General features: G+C 32.8%; 2 protein-coding genes across 2 annotated transcripts; both read right to left on the bottom strand.

Moving 5' to 3' along the window:
• Positions 1-1,949: 1,949 nt before the first annotated feature.
• Positions 1,950-5,784, bottom strand: LOC111706934 (probable protein phosphatase 2C 20). Its single transcript, XM_023479887.1, has 4 exons — positions 5,398-5,784; positions 5,201-5,321; positions 4,747-4,941; positions 1,950-3,666 (listed from the first exon to the last, which is right to left on the bottom strand). Exons 1-4 carry the CDS (start codon positions 5,578-5,580, stop codon positions 2,072-2,074), a joined length of 2,094 nt encoding a protein of 697 aa, XP_023335655.1. The 5' UTR covers positions 5,581-5,784; the 3' UTR covers positions 1,950-2,071.
• Positions 5,785-8,266: 2,482 nt separating this feature from the next.
• On the bottom strand, positions 8,267-13,125 carry LOC111706933 (ras-related C3 botulinum toxin substrate 1). The gene is made up of 5 exons (XM_023479886.1): positions 13,023-13,125; positions 11,406-11,522; positions 10,216-10,448; positions 9,660-9,820; positions 8,267-9,329 (listed from the first exon to the last, which is right to left on the bottom strand). Exons 1-5 carry the CDS (start codon positions 13,085-13,087, stop codon positions 9,252-9,254), a joined length of 654 nt encoding a protein of 217 aa, XP_023335654.1. The 5' UTR covers positions 13,088-13,125; the 3' UTR covers positions 8,267-9,251.
• Between the last annotated feature and the right edge of the window lie 2,553 nt (positions 13,126-15,678).

The raw sequence follows: 15,678 nt of genomic DNA, 5'->3' as shown, positions 1-15,678 counted from the left end.
TTGTCTGTCTGTACTCTAGTTCTCCTACTTTCTATTTGTAAACTACAGTTCTCCTACTTTCTGTTTGTAAACTTTAGTTCTCCTACTTTCTGACTGTAAACTCCAGTTCTCCTACTTTCTATCTGTAAACTCTAGTTCTCCTACTTTCTATTTGTAAACTTTAGATCTCCTACTTTCTATTTGTAAACTCTAGTTCTCCCACTTTCTGACTTTTAAAGGCATATTACTATAAATATATCAGGTCATTTATTCAATTCTATTTTCGTTGTGTTTTTCACCCCTTGATGTTTATTTCATATAATAAATTTCTATAGGGGGGGGGGCCTCCAGGAGCCCGCCCTGCTGATTAAGTATAAATTAGATATCATAGTTTATAATTTGGAAAATTATTATTTTTAATTTTGGGGTTTCTACTAAAGTGCCCTGCTAAGTACTAGTTATTTTGAAACCTGAACAATATTTTAAAAGGTTTCAATGTTACCGTTGTGACTAGTTTCATTGACAGCATAAAGGGGCACTTAAAATTGCGCTTACAATCCCTTTAAAAAGTAAAAAAAGTGTTTGGGAAGGAAAGACGCTATAAGTACTTTGGTTTAAATAAAGATATATCTAGATAAGGAAGAATCACAAAAGCTCCTTTCTATCTGTGACTCTAATCGACAAAATAATAACAATTCTTGACATGGAGGCCTATAGGGATATAATAAATATTGTTTTCCCTCTACCTTGTTGGTTCCTAAAGCATCGCGAGCGTAACAAATAATAAATGGTCAGAAGAACTGATTACTCACCACAAAATATAATGTTCTAATCCCTATATCGTAGAAACCTGATGTGGTAATCTTGAATATTTGAAACTTCAACAAAATGATCTAGCAGAAGTTAGTTTTAAATATCACGAAACCCGGATGCAAAGATGGTAGAGCATGAATTTGAGGCGAAGTTCTTTTTACTTTATGCGACATTACTGGTACGAGTTTGTGACCTTATGGCTCCACCAGTTTTGATTTTTCGCTCAAAAAGAGAGAATCAAATTAATTCTAAAAGATTTTTCTTCCACAATCTCTCAGGAATGGAAATAAGATTAACAAACATTTAAGATTTTAATTCAACATGGAATTTACATTTTGACGTGGTTATTGTTAATGTTTGTTCTTTATTAAACGCGTATTCAAGTACAAGATATAATAATAATATATAATAATAAGAAATAGTAAGATAATAAAAAAAATTAGAAAATTAGAGGTTTATCGTATCTACAGCATATTTATTCAATTAGAATATAACGAAAACTAACAATTTTGGAATCATTTTTACTGTTAAAATAAACAAATAACAATCTAAAACTATAATTTATGAATTAAATAATTAATTTACAATTAGCATAGAATAAGAATAATAATATCAATTAAATTGAAGAAACTGCTACACAAGTAAAGAACAAAAGTTTAGTCAATATTTAATATTTTACGTTATTTCATTACTCGTAATAAAGATATAAAAATATATACTTCTCAGGTGATTTAAACAAAAGTTGCATCCCGTTAAGTTTATAGTGACACGTGGTATTCTTTAGTAGAAGATTAACTGAGAACCCCCATATCATTGCTTACAAAATAATTGTACTGCAGTTTCTGAGAATAAACCTGAGGCCGTTCCTTCCATAAACTATACATTGGTCGACAACTTAACGTCTCCTATATTGGTCGTCAAATGTACGGAGAAATATCTATCTATCAGATAAGAATTTAGCACGAGACATCTAGGGGCCAACATATCGTCCCCCAAAGTACGTGAAATACACGACAACTTTCTATGGAGAGAATGGGCTCTGGACCTGAGCAGCCCTTAGTTTGTTTACCTTCATTTTATAAACTGCAGTACACTTTTCTGTGAAATAAAATGTTCAAGGCGTTCAATCCAGAGTTAAATATCATTTTAATTATCACTCAGGACTTTAAATGAATTTATTATGAAGAATATTGTCTTTGAAAATAGAAGATATCACTACTGACCCCATTATGAGGACAGGGTCTTTATTAATATATAAAAATGAGAACTTCGGCTAGAATTACCGCTTTTTAAGCTTCAAAACCGTTGCTTGCTTTGATCTCGTGACCACCGGTTTAATCGCCGCTGTTCTCGGGGATTTAGCCGGTAACACCGCCGCCGCCGTTTCAATCCTCTTCCGTTTAACTCCGCTCCGCGGGGTTGGGGGAATAGATTTCTCCCGTCCTCTAAGGGTTCGTGGTGTCTCCGGTTTTACGCTAGATTTCAGGCTAACAGCAGTCTTTCTCCTTGCAGGGGTAGGTGCGGACAATTTTTCAAATATTTCTATTTTTTCACTTAGTTCCTGACTTCTCTGCCTTACCAAAGGTTTAGTTTTCACAGGACTTTTTACCAACTTTGTTTGGGGTTTGACAGTGCTTGGTTTCTTAGGGGTCTTTATAGAAATTATTTCGGATCTAGCCGCGCGTGCCAAGCCTCGGGACGCGCGTGGCGTAGACAATTGAAGCGCGCTAAGCTCTCTGTGAAGTGATTTTCTTTTGCTAGTTCCAGGTTTAATCTTTTGACTGGATGAAGAAGGTACTATGTGTGAGTCTGACAAGATTCTGCTCCCTGGTTTAGAAGAGTTGGCGGAGATAGCTGGACGGGTTGGAGTTGATTTTATAGATCTGACAGGTGTTAGAGGTAGTCCTGCTGGAGGCATTGAGGTGTGTGGCTGAATAGAGCTTGGAGGTAGGATAGTAGTTGAGGCTGAAGATCTACTTGGACTATCCTCCGAGGACGAAACTTCATTGCACTGAACTATATCCTCCGAAGCCGGTTTAGCTGGAGTCGGAGAAGTTTTCTTTACCAGAGTTGAGTCACTTATCCGCCCTGAACATCCTTGGAAATCTCGGAGAAGGGTTGAGGGTTGATCTCCTTCATCCTTCTTCTGTCTCACTAGGTCTATACCTACACTGTGGACTGGATGACTGGAGTTAGGAAATCTTGAAATAATTGAGCAGCCGACCTTAGATTCATCCTCCTTGTTCAGTTCCTCTGCTGTAGAATTGGTTACTAGAGCTACGGAACCCCGGTCACCGGTTAGGTTTGGGTTCCCGAGATCTTTCCCCGCGTTTAGCGCCGCCAACTCCCGTTTCCGGTTCTTGATCACCTGTGCTCTGGGAGGACCTGGAGGATCCAACATCACGGTTACAACACTAGTATTATCTGCCCTCAACCTGCTCCCGTTCCACCGATCTATAGCTGTGTCGACAAGCTGTTTACTAGGATTAACCCAAGCTGTTCGACCCTCTATAGGATTCAGCATATGCTGTTCATTGGCCTTCTCGGCCTGGCACACCACGCTGATCGCGTTCTGCGGCGTCAACATGTTCCAGGCTCCGTCTGTTCCGAGTATTAAACATCTATGTTTACTAATATCTACAGGGTACACATGTATGTCGGGTTCAGGGCTTACCACGAACACGTTTTCTTCACTGTTGTAGGACCAGAGGTCCCCCAGAGACCGGGCCACAGCCAGGAAGGGTATTTCATCGATGTGAGTTGACCGACGAACAGGGCCCTTGTGCCCCATCTTAGGACGGTTCCAGACAACCCTAGGGACTCCAGATTTACAAATAACCTTCCCTCCGCACTGTTGGATTCTTTCACTCTCTTCTAAAAAACAAAAAATTAAAATTATTTACTTAATTTTACCCAAATTTACAGCTCAGCTCCACGGGATACATGCCCTTCACATTAGTTGGTCACAAGTATTAACATTCTCTGTTGTAAAGGGGACTGTTGACATGAATAATTAATAATAAAGGGACTGTTGACATGAATAATTAATAATAAAGGGACTGTTGACGTGAATAATTAATAATAAAGGGACTGTTGATGTGAATAATTAATAATAAAGGGACTGTTGACATGAATAATTAATAAGAAAGGAACTGTTGACATGAATAATTAATAATAAAGGGACTGTTGACATGAATAATTAATAATAAAGGGACTGTTGACATGAACAATTAATAATAAAGGGACTTTTGACATGAATAATTAATAATAAAGGGACTGTCGACGTGAATAATTTAAAAGGGACTGTTTACACTGAAAAGAAGGAGAAGGTCAAGTTTATGCGACATCAGTAACACTTTTTGTTCTCGTAGTTCTTTGAGTTTTAAGAATTGAGGAAATTATTTGCTGTTTTCTTTTTTGAAAAGACATAAATTCTGTCAATTTCCAAAGTAACCTAATCTCTGCTGCATAAATCAATAATATGGAGAAATTAAAACAAATAAAAGTTTATATAATAAACAAGGATATTCGATCATCTTTTCCTGTTGTGATACGTTCATGTACAGTAAAACCATTAATAACGAATACATCGGAAGAATTTATCAAATGTCGTCTTGCCAATTTTCAATGAGTTTTATACTATATTACGTAAATTTCAGTATTTGCGAAAATAAATAAATAGCCATGAATATGCGGGAACAGTTTTAAGAGTTCCATATAATCATTTAATTAAAATACCAAATATCTGCAACATTCCATTATCAGAAATTGAAGAATACGACATTTGATGAATTCTTTCGATGTATTCTTTATTAAGGGTTTCACTGTATCTCTTTAAAAGAAGTGTTTAGATTACCAAGTCCCAATAATAAGACTCAAAGATTTGAAAAACTTTTCCTCATAAATACATTTTAAGCGAAGTAAATCTCCAAACGTAATAATCTAAAAACTTACCTATGGATTCTGGTTTGTGATCCACAGTTAAGGGATCTGCGATCCATACATCAGGATTATTGGGATCTTGAACGCCCAGAATGATTGCCGAATCTCCAACATGTCCAATATATATTTTCCCCCGCCGAATAAATGCAATACTGGCGGTTGTGCCGGCGGTGCTAGGGAGACCACTTGCTGTCTTTGGCCATTTTTCTATAAAGAGATAATAATAATAATAATAATAAATAATAATAATAACAATAATAATAATAANTTTATTTAGCATTATTTAGGGTTATGTTAGGTTAAGAAATTGTCTGGGCCGAACGCTGCAGCTAGGACAGGCACTTTCTGTAAGATCCATGTACAAAATTGATAAGAGAGGTCCAAAAATCGTTCTCTAGGAAATTACCGGTAAAATACTTAAATTGAAAATTAGCAGGATTCAATTTAGGCAATTCTATTTTCATACCTAACTCTTTCCACATAGCATAATGCGTCTGTATAAACCCTTCACGAATAGCCTTTAGTACGGCGTCATCCTCCTCTTCCCAGAACCCTTTCTGCGTCACAATATAGTCCATCAAATGTTCCTGAAATACGAAACAACATTTTAAAATGTCCTGAGTTTTCTTTAAAAATCTAGAAAATATCAAAAATTAAATTTACCTTTGCAAATAAAGCGGCCTCTTTGCCCCCGTGTCCGTCAAAAATGCCGAAAAATGCATATTCAAGATCTTTTTCGTCCGAGGTCTGCTGATATGCAACTCCGAAATCGTCCTCCATATATCTTCGTCCCCCTTGATGCTTGTAACCGGTAACCCGTAGGTTTAAACCTATGCTGGGTGCCATTTTTTTATGATAAAAGTTGTCAATCACTTGGATATTTTCATTCAAATAGGTTTATGATTTTATGCGTCCATACAAGGCCGCCATATTTGAAGTAACTGTCTGATAGAAAAACTCTGGTCTGTGATTGGTTGAACGGGTCACGTGACCAACTTTTCAGACTTTGATTGGTGGATTTGAATCAAGCCTATTTGCGTCAGTAATTTCCAGAAATGGAAAAGGAAGGCCAGGAATGAGGGGGGGGGGTGTCAGGGAGGGTAACAATTATGAAATTCAAAATTAAAGTAAATAACAAAACATTTTTGACCAGCACCCCTCCTCCTGAGAAAAAAATAATTGACAAACAATAAATTGCATGAATTATTAATCTTTTAAATCTTAGCTAAAATCTTTTTCTTTTTAGTCTTTTTCATTTGAAAGATATTTTCTGCAGTTTTATTTGAACTTAATTGTAATTTGCTCATTTGAACTATTTTTTTGTTCATTTGAACTATCTTTTTAATCATTTTAACTATTTTTTTGCTCATTTGAACTAGTTTTTGGCTCATTTGAATTTTTTTTTTTTTGTTAATTTGAACTTTTTTTGCTCATTTGAAAGATATAGTTTTTGGTTAATCTGAACTAAATTGTACTTTGCTCATTTAAACTATTTTTTTTGTTCGCATTTGAACTTTTTAATCAATTCAAACTATTTTTTTGCTCATTTGAAAGATATTTTTTTTGGATAATGAACTTAATTGCAGTTTGCTCATTTGAACTATATACTTTTTTCTCATTTAAACTATTAAGTGCTTCATTTGAACTATTTTTTGGTCATTGAATTAATTTTATGTCCATTTGTGGAATATTTTTTGATCATATAATTTGTGAGCAATGTTCCACCCATATTTTTCCATTAAATATCAAAAGTTTGAAACTGCATATTTAATAGTTCAAATGAGTAAATAATGCGTTTCCATGTCACCGTAAATAATGTGTTGTTTGAACTACAGGAAATGACGTCATTATCAGTAGTTAGAATGAACACTAGTTAAAACGATTAATAGTTCAAACGGCAGTATAGTTCGGATCCACCGTAAATCTATCTAACATGCGAGCTACGAGAGTTAGTTTGGATACCCCTTTTAGGTCGGTTTCTATAAAACATACATAGTCTGGTTTGAATGTAAATTATACAGTAATGTTACATCGTCTATACGCAATATCTCCCCTACTGAACTTCCGACCTACTGCAATATCGGACCTACGTCAGCTGTTTATTTTTGTATTATTTGAGGGTTAGGTTAGGTTAAGACAATTTCTGGACCGAGCGCCGCGGCTAGGACAGGCTAGGGGGCCGGGCGCTGCGGCCACAAGTCCATATAGCAGCTGTAAAACCACGTGCTAGTAGGTCGGATGTGTAGTATAGCGGATTTGGCGTAGGTCAGAAGTGGAGTATAGCGGATATGCGTAGGTCGAAAAATACACCACCAAATTATTCAGTTAGTGTTGGAGTCTTATGCACATTAACGAGGCAATTCTGAATTTGATCAAACAAAACCTACAAATAGCAAATACGAAAAATTGATTTGATTGGTTAAAATGGGTTCGAAAGTTACGTTTATATGACCTCTGATGGGAAGGGTTATGGCCGGTCAGAATAAAATTTTAACATCAAAATTGTTTAAATTTTTTTATTTAGAAATTTGCATTTGAAAACAAAATATACCCGAGAAATTTTTATTTTTTTTTATTTTCAGACAGATAGCAGCTTATAGCTGAGACTCTCACCAGAGAGAAAAATCTAGTTATTAACGCTTGTAATAGGGAAGTGTGTATATGATCGAATAGTTTACATAGTTAAAAAAGGTATCAATATTTTTTCAAAAAATGTGCCACCCCTACAAAAATACTCTCGTGCGCCCCTGCCCCCACCCCACCCCCTAACTTAGCAGAAAGTTCATTACGTTCACAATAAATATACTACAACAGGTTGAAACGAAAAGTATGCGATTTTAGATTGTTATCAGACTTCCCTGTAACTGTATAATTTTACTTTCTTTGCCAAATCATTTAGCAGACCTTAAGAGCCAATTTAAGAGAGAGATCAAGTTTAAGAGTTTCATGTCGTCATCAACCCTGTTTTTGTGTTATGGTAGAATTTTATCAGGTTCCCTTACAATGCAGTCTGGGAAGTGTTCATCTAAACCCTCCTATCTCCATTATTCAACAGCAAGTATATATATCTAAAATCCATGCAACATTTTAAGGTTCTTAAATGCATTTACAGACTGAAAGCTAAAAGATTTAATGTACAATTCGCGTTATGACATTTAGGTAAAAAACGCACAATGATGAAAATAACTATAAACATCGCATTTTCAGGAGGAGACAGACAAAACTACAAAAATCCCAACAATTAATTATATTTGTGTTGCCCCCCCCCCCGTTCAGAATAACGATTTACAGCGTAAAAATACCTATAACATAATCATTATAGATGGCTACTGCACATTGAACAACAATTATACTCAATAGTGAACATTTTGTTATGATTATCAAAAATTTTATTATCATATATTAAGAATTAATTGATATTAACACAAAATAATAATCAATTCATTACTATCAAATATTTACAAATTGAAAGTCAAAATCTATCAAAAGATTTTTTTAAATATAAATAAAACACCCAGCGTTAATGTTCAAGTTAAATAATTAAATATATTTTTAAAAGATGGTTAAATAAGTAATAGAACTGTTAAGGCAATTTTGATACTTAAAATGATTCATAGATTTTATAACAAGACAAATTAATTTTGAAAGAAAATTAACATCAAATGACAAATCTCATGTTTTGTTGCCAATGTGACCCATGAGGGTCAAATAATAATAAAAGGGGGGGGAGGGGGGATTGATTTTTAACTTAAACTTACAACCGTGTAAAGAGCTTTTATATAAAAATCAATTCGAAAAGAGATCTTGATGGGTTGAAACTGTTTTGATTACAATCAACTATTTCTGATTTTTAATTCAAATCAAATTATTTTGGCAACAGAATAATGGTCTCCGGGCTACTCAAAAACAAGTCACCAGTATTAGCATTCAAACTCTATAATAAAACAAAAATATCCTCATAATAAATATTAATAATTCCCCTTTTTTATATCATTATAATAATATATATAAAAACTTAAGGGAACTTTTTTAAAACGGAAGTTAATTTTAGCTGTTAATTGCAGTACGCTTCTGAAATTACATTTGTATAGTATAAATAAATTTGTTAGGTCTAGCACACGCTCAGAGGGGGCTGATCTGTTTAAACAAGGAAGGAATGGCACGTCAGTTTACCATCAAGATTTACGTTCAATATCATCCTCTTTGTACGATGTACATTGTACATAATATGTTAAAGGCATCTTGTATGTGATGCGATAAGCTGTACAACTGCCTTTCTATCATAACTCGAGATTTCTTATGGTCCTTCTGGTGATGTACTGTACTGTACAGTGTCCAATGTACACAACTCATATTTGTTTATTCCGTACACATTTGTGCCGATGTACTGGAGTATACAGTATGATGTTTGTTTGTTAATGTAAGTTTGTACACACAACTGTACTATAAGCTTCTTTCTGAAGATAATTTAGTACACTGTATAGTGTGCGCTGTATTGTACATGTTATTTTGTTTGTTTATAGCAGTGTACATTTTCTCTGTCGTTTTCTAACGGGCTGGGGTCGAAGCACCGATCTTACAGCTTCATCGAATACCTAAAAACAAATAAGACTTTCATAAATCAACAATTAAATCAACCAACCAATCAATCAATCAACCAATCAAGCAACCATTCATCAATTCACAAACCGCCCAACCAACCAAACAACCCATCCGTCAATGAATTGATCAGCCAACCATTTTTTTCTTTGCAGTTAGAACACACATATATTTGGGAGAAAGTGAAATTTTGAGGAGGGGGGGGGGATGATTTTTCTATTGAATAGATACCCCTGAAATAATCAATAAATAACATGCAATTGCAGCCGAGAATTCTAAGTTCTAGATTAAAAGCGAACAGTCACTTTTCTTCCTACATTTATTACCTGTTTAAGGCCTCTCTGTGTGAGTGCCGAGCACTCTAGATACTTGACAGCCCTGATTTTGTTTGCTAGCTTCTGCCCTTGTTCCCGTTTCATTGGTGCATGCCCGTTATCTGCTAGTGACTGTAACGCCTCTTTATCTTCTCTTAAATCTATTTTTGTCCCTGAAATATTAAAATAAAATAAGCGACAACAAGCCTCAAAACAAAATATCTCATCTTGACAAATATTACAATATTTTTACGTTCTCAGGAGCGTATTAAGTATATTAATTAAATTGTTTGTGGAATATTCCTGCAACAACAAAAGTATAAAATTTGCGTTATATATGATCAATTTTTAATAAAATCAAGAATTAAACTATGCAAAATTTATAATCCATTATTGAACCAAGGTTAACTTTTTTGAAAAGGATTTAAAATAAGTAATGCATGATTTATTATTTAACATAATTTATCGGAAAAAACTTGAACGTTGTTGTGCAATCAGAGGCAAACATAGGAGGGGGGGGGGGGCTATGGTTCCCAGGGGGTTTTCAGGCCCCAACTAGTTGTCCTACCTATTAGAAGTATTGGGGCATCCGGACAATGATGTTTTATTTCTGGACACCACTTAGAGGTCACGTTCTCGAACGAGGACGGGGACACCACGGAGAAACAGATTAAGAACACGTCCGTCTGTGGGTAGGACAACGGACGCAATCTGTCGTAATCTTCTTGTCCGGCTGTGTCCCAAAGACCCAAGGACACAGGAACTCCATCACAGACCATAGGAGCAGAATAGTTATCAAACCTGCAAGAAAAATCTGTTATATTCACACTTACTCCTGAATCTGATAGGGTATAAGATAAAAACCTGTTATATTCACATTTACTCCTGAATCTGATAGGGTACGAGATAAAAACCTAGCACATCGAACATCGTGAAGGGAAGGGGGGGGGAGAGGGGATGATCAGTAATTAAGTCCCCCCCCCCCCTCCCCCTACCCCGTAATCAGAACATCAGTGTATCAACAATTGTAAAAAAAATTTTCAATAATTTTACGTAAATAATAGATATCTACTATTTTGATTGATTCAATGATGTGAGGTCTCCTTGTTTTCATCAGACAACCTTATTAAAAATAGAATGTACATCTAATTGTGATTAAAAAAAAAATATTTTTAATGATTGATTTTGAGAAGGGCCAACCCAGACAAACATGTAAGATATTAATGATGTGATTGCACAGACGAACAAGAAAATGACAGAGATTCTTCCTCTTCTATGTTTAAATCCAGCAGTTCTATCTAATTATTTACCACACAAAGGTTTGTTGTAATTAAATAGTTTCTAGTACAATAGCTGGTAACGTAGAATTTGTACACTCTCAGTACATCTGTATCCTGACGTCACAAGTGTAAATTCAGTTTTTGTGTCCGACAAAATTATAAATAATAGTGATACTTTTAGAATAAAGTGTTTATCTTGTGCCTATTGGTTTGGAATTGATAGTTTGCGAGTTGTACGATACGAATCTGAGTTATGGAGAAGGCCTTTAATACATTGTGACGTCGTGTATAATTGGTCGATTTCTCTGTTGCCACCTATCGTACTTGATAATCTCTTTGTTTTTAATGAATAATTGCAGCACTCTTAACATAAAAGAAATCCTTAAAATTCCTTTGAAAGTACATTTTTTAAAGTTATTTCTTTAGGGGGGGGGTTATGATGTAAAACACTTCACACTCTTCTACTAATAATACTTACACTGTTGGAACATATTCTCCTGGAAAGCTATCAGTAGTGTAGGAGATTAACATACACGTCTTCCCTACCGTACCATCCCCCACCACCACACACTTGATCGGACGCCCGGAGGACATTCTGAAATATGCAAAATTATTGTTAATGTTTTTTTTTGGGATGGGGGGATATATGATGTCTGGGACAAGATTTAAGGGGAGTGTTCGCGAAAAATGAATGTACCGAAGACCGTAGTGTCCATACAAATTCACTACGTTGCAATATTCGAATATTAAATATATACGAATGCGTCGAAAAAAAATCGATGACTATAATAATAATATTTGAATGATTTGTTAGGAATTGAATTTATATTTTTACGATCCGAGTCGAATATTGCAATTTTGTGACTTTGTATGGACACTACGATCTTTGGTATGAGTCGTGTTTAACCCTTTTCTCCTTATAGACGCAACAGATAGAAGTCAGATTAGTAGCAATCACAATCGAATATTTTTCAACGTAAGCCAATACCTCCTTTAATGTACTCCCTTTCATGTACTCTCTTTAATGAATAGTTCGACTGAGTTGCAGGGTAACCCACAAAGGATGAGACTTATGAGACGACTGTAAGGAATTATTACTTACTGTTTCCTTGTATTCATGGTTCCCTGCAACTGTAAACTTGTTTATTTCTTTCCAAAATCATTAAATGAGCGATTGAAAGAAAATGTTCGAGACAGAAGATTTAACTAAACCTAGAAATAGTCATATTTCATGAGTTTACCGTCGGCTTTGTCTCATCCTTTGTGGGCAACCCTGTACATCTAACAATATCTTATCTTAATATATCATTGATTAAAATATTGTTTTGAATGGGGAGGGGAAGCAATCTTTCAAACGGAATAAATAAAAATTTACGTGTAAAAAAAACAGACTGTAATATATTTTATTAACAAACTTTTGATGTCAAGCGCATTTACAGTTTCGAGATAAGGTTAAATGGTAGAATGATTATTATAGGGAAAATTTCAAACTCATTGTTTAACATTTATTAGCGGGGGGCCGTTTTTTTTTAAAGGAGAGGACAGGGTCTTGGATTCAAAACTAGGGGTTCCATGCGTAAAAACGTTTTATTTAATGATCATTTGGTCAAATTTAGTCTAAACTTTATTTGAGTAAAACTATGTTTATATTTTTATTATCAGTTTGCGTTTGAGAAAATGAAAAACTATTGCTATCCATGCGATAAGTTTTTGCGGAATGATGCGCAAAATATACAGTGCCCCATATCATATTGGATTATCTCCAAGCTTTAACGCCAAAATACGCACATAATACTCGTGTATCCTGGTATTCTTAACAAGATAATTTGTATTTTAGCCTTGTACATTTTTGAAATTATTATTTTATATCTTTTTTTTCTAATTAGTTCCTTGAATCTAAATTTAGAGCTTATAAACGATCAAAAATCGTTCAACAGGACAGACCCAAGATAACTATAGATCAAGTTTTACGCTATTTTTGTGCAATTGAAAATGGAAACTCTATTTAAAACTCCTAAATGTAGTACCTGATATATTAACTTGAAGAAGAGTTTACAGAAATATCATAATTTAATTTGAGATTGTATTTGATTGCCTCATTGTGCGTATATGAACAATGTACAGTATAGTACACAGAGATTCAAAGTTCCTTATGTACATCCGAGATTGACTACATCAACATTTTTTGTACAAAATATTCTGAAATATTTATCATCTATAAAAATTATTCAGTTTATTAATTGTTTTCTATAAAATTTTAAAGATTTCTTGTATTTTCTTTATATTATAATAATATCATATATTCTAAATAATTTAAAAATTTGATTATATTTCGAGTTCTCATTATAAATAAATTCAATCCCGACATTTTAATGAAAACTTTAAAAAAATCAAAATCAAAATTGAAGCTTGATTCAATCTAAGAACTCAATTTAGGTCAAAATTCACATAATTATTACAAAATAATTACACCACAGTGTGCAGTTTCAAATTTTCAAAATTATCCTCATTTGGTATAATTTCATTAAAATCAGTTAATGTAATTTTGTGATAAGTTAGATTAAAAAATTATTTATTTTAACAAATGTCAAGTCATTTTTGAGTACAGTTTTGAGTGCAAGTCAAATCAACGGCAAAATTAAAAATTATTATACCTTGAAATAAACGATCTAATCAATAAAGATTTTTTAATGATCGTATTAAAGATAAATTTCGAACAAATAAAACTTGATAATGAAAAAAGTTAAAAATACATGTTTGCTGACTGCACGGGCCGGCAGGTAGTGTAGACTGTAAGTGAAGTGTAGCCGCCCAAACTACTCAGTGAAGGGTACAAATCTACAGACATTACAGGGATCAAACTATACACTAGACAGTCATGGGAATATACTTACAGACATTTCTGGAACAAACAGACATAATAACAATAACAAACACAAATATACTTATATTTACACACATTTCACCAACATATGTATAAACAAAATATAGATGGAATACAAGTATATAAAGTTTGGAACATATTGAAACCTTATTCAATAATTCAAATTAATATTGCTTTTAATTAAACATCACTTTACACTTTACTTTCATATGCTCCGATATTTTAAATAATAAAACTTTACGGAATACATAAAAAAATTAATTTCGCATAATATTTCATATCTATAAGAGATGATATTTGAAAAGGCATGTATATCTAAATTGTATTCAGGTAGATTTTATATAAAAGAGAAAGCCAAAACCAATTTTCTCGGAACAGTTAGTGCTCTCCGCATACCAAAGCATATAACTTAACTGAAAAATACTATACAAACTATATATACATTTATACATGTAATAGTGTGTGTAATGTGGGCCACTGTCCCCAGTGGTAGTGAAGGGGGTAAGACAATATCTTATCTTAATATATCATTGATTAAAATTATTCAATGGAATGACTTTATGATCTCGTTGCTCCTCTAGTTTTGATTTTACGCACAAGTATGAGAAATGCTAATTTATTTGGTTAGATAATACTAGCAATTCAAAACAATTTTATTCTTCTCAATAGTTCTTTAATTAAAGAAGATAGGATAATATTAATATATTTCGTTAGATACTAGCAATTCAAAACTATTTTATTCTTCTCAACAGTTCTATTTAATTAAAGAAGATTGGATAATAAACATATATTTGGTTAGATACTAGCAATTCAAAACTATTTTATTCTTCTCAATAGTTCTTTAATTAAAGAAGATAGGATAATATAAATATATTTGGTTAGATATCAGTAATTCAAAACTATTTTATTCTTCTCAACAGTTCAATTTAATTAAAGAAGATTGGTTAATAAACATATATTTGGTTAGATATAAGTAATTCAAAACTATTTTATTCTTCTCAATAGTTCTTTAATTAAAGAAGATAGGATAATAAACATATATTTGGTTAGATATCAGTAATTCAAAACTATTTTATTCTTTTCAATAGTTCTTTAATTAAAGAAGATTGGATAATATTAATATATTTGGTTAGATACTAGCAATTCAAAACTATTTTATTCTTCTCAATAGTTCTTTAATTAAAGAAGATTGGATAATAAACATATATTTGGTTAGATATTAGAAATTCAAAACTATTTTATTCTTCTCAATAGTTCTTTAATTAAAGAAGATTGGATAATAAACATATATTTGGTTAGATATCAGTAATTCAAAACTATTTTATTCTTCTCAATAGTTCTTTAATTAAAGAAGATAGGATAATATAAATATATTTGGTTAGATATTAGCAATTCAAAACTATTTTATTCTTCTCAATAGTTCTTTAATTAAAGAAGATTGGATAATAATAATATATTTGGTTAGATATTAGCAATTCAAAACTATTTTATTCTTCTCAACAGTTCAATTTAATTAAAGAAGATTGGATAGTAAACATATATTTGGTTAGATATCAGTAATTCAAAACTATTTTATTCTTCTCAATAGTTCAATTTAATTAAAGAAGATTGGATAATAATAATATATTTGGTTAGATATTAGCAATTCAAAACTATTTTATTCTTCTCAATAGTTCTTTAATTGAAGAAGATTGGATAATAAACATATATTTGGTTAGATACCAGCAATTCAAAACTATTTTATTCTTCTCAATAGTTCTTTAATTAAAGAAGATAGGATAATATTAATATATTTGGTTAGATATTAGCAATTCAAAACTATTTTATTCTTCTCAATAGTTCTTTAATTAAAGAAGATTGGATAATA

The sequence above is a fragment of the Eurytemora carolleeae genome, unplaced genomic scaffold (genome assembly GCF_000591075.1).
Source record: "Eurytemora carolleeae unplaced genomic scaffold, Eaff_2.0 scaffold468, whole genome shotgun sequence".
In the NCBI taxonomy this organism is placed as follows: Eukaryota; Metazoa; Arthropoda; class Copepoda; order Calanoida; family Temoridae; genus Eurytemora; species Eurytemora carolleeae.
The sequence above is the reverse complement of the archived record's forward strand: the minus strand, read 5'-3'. Positions and strand labels throughout refer to the sequence as shown.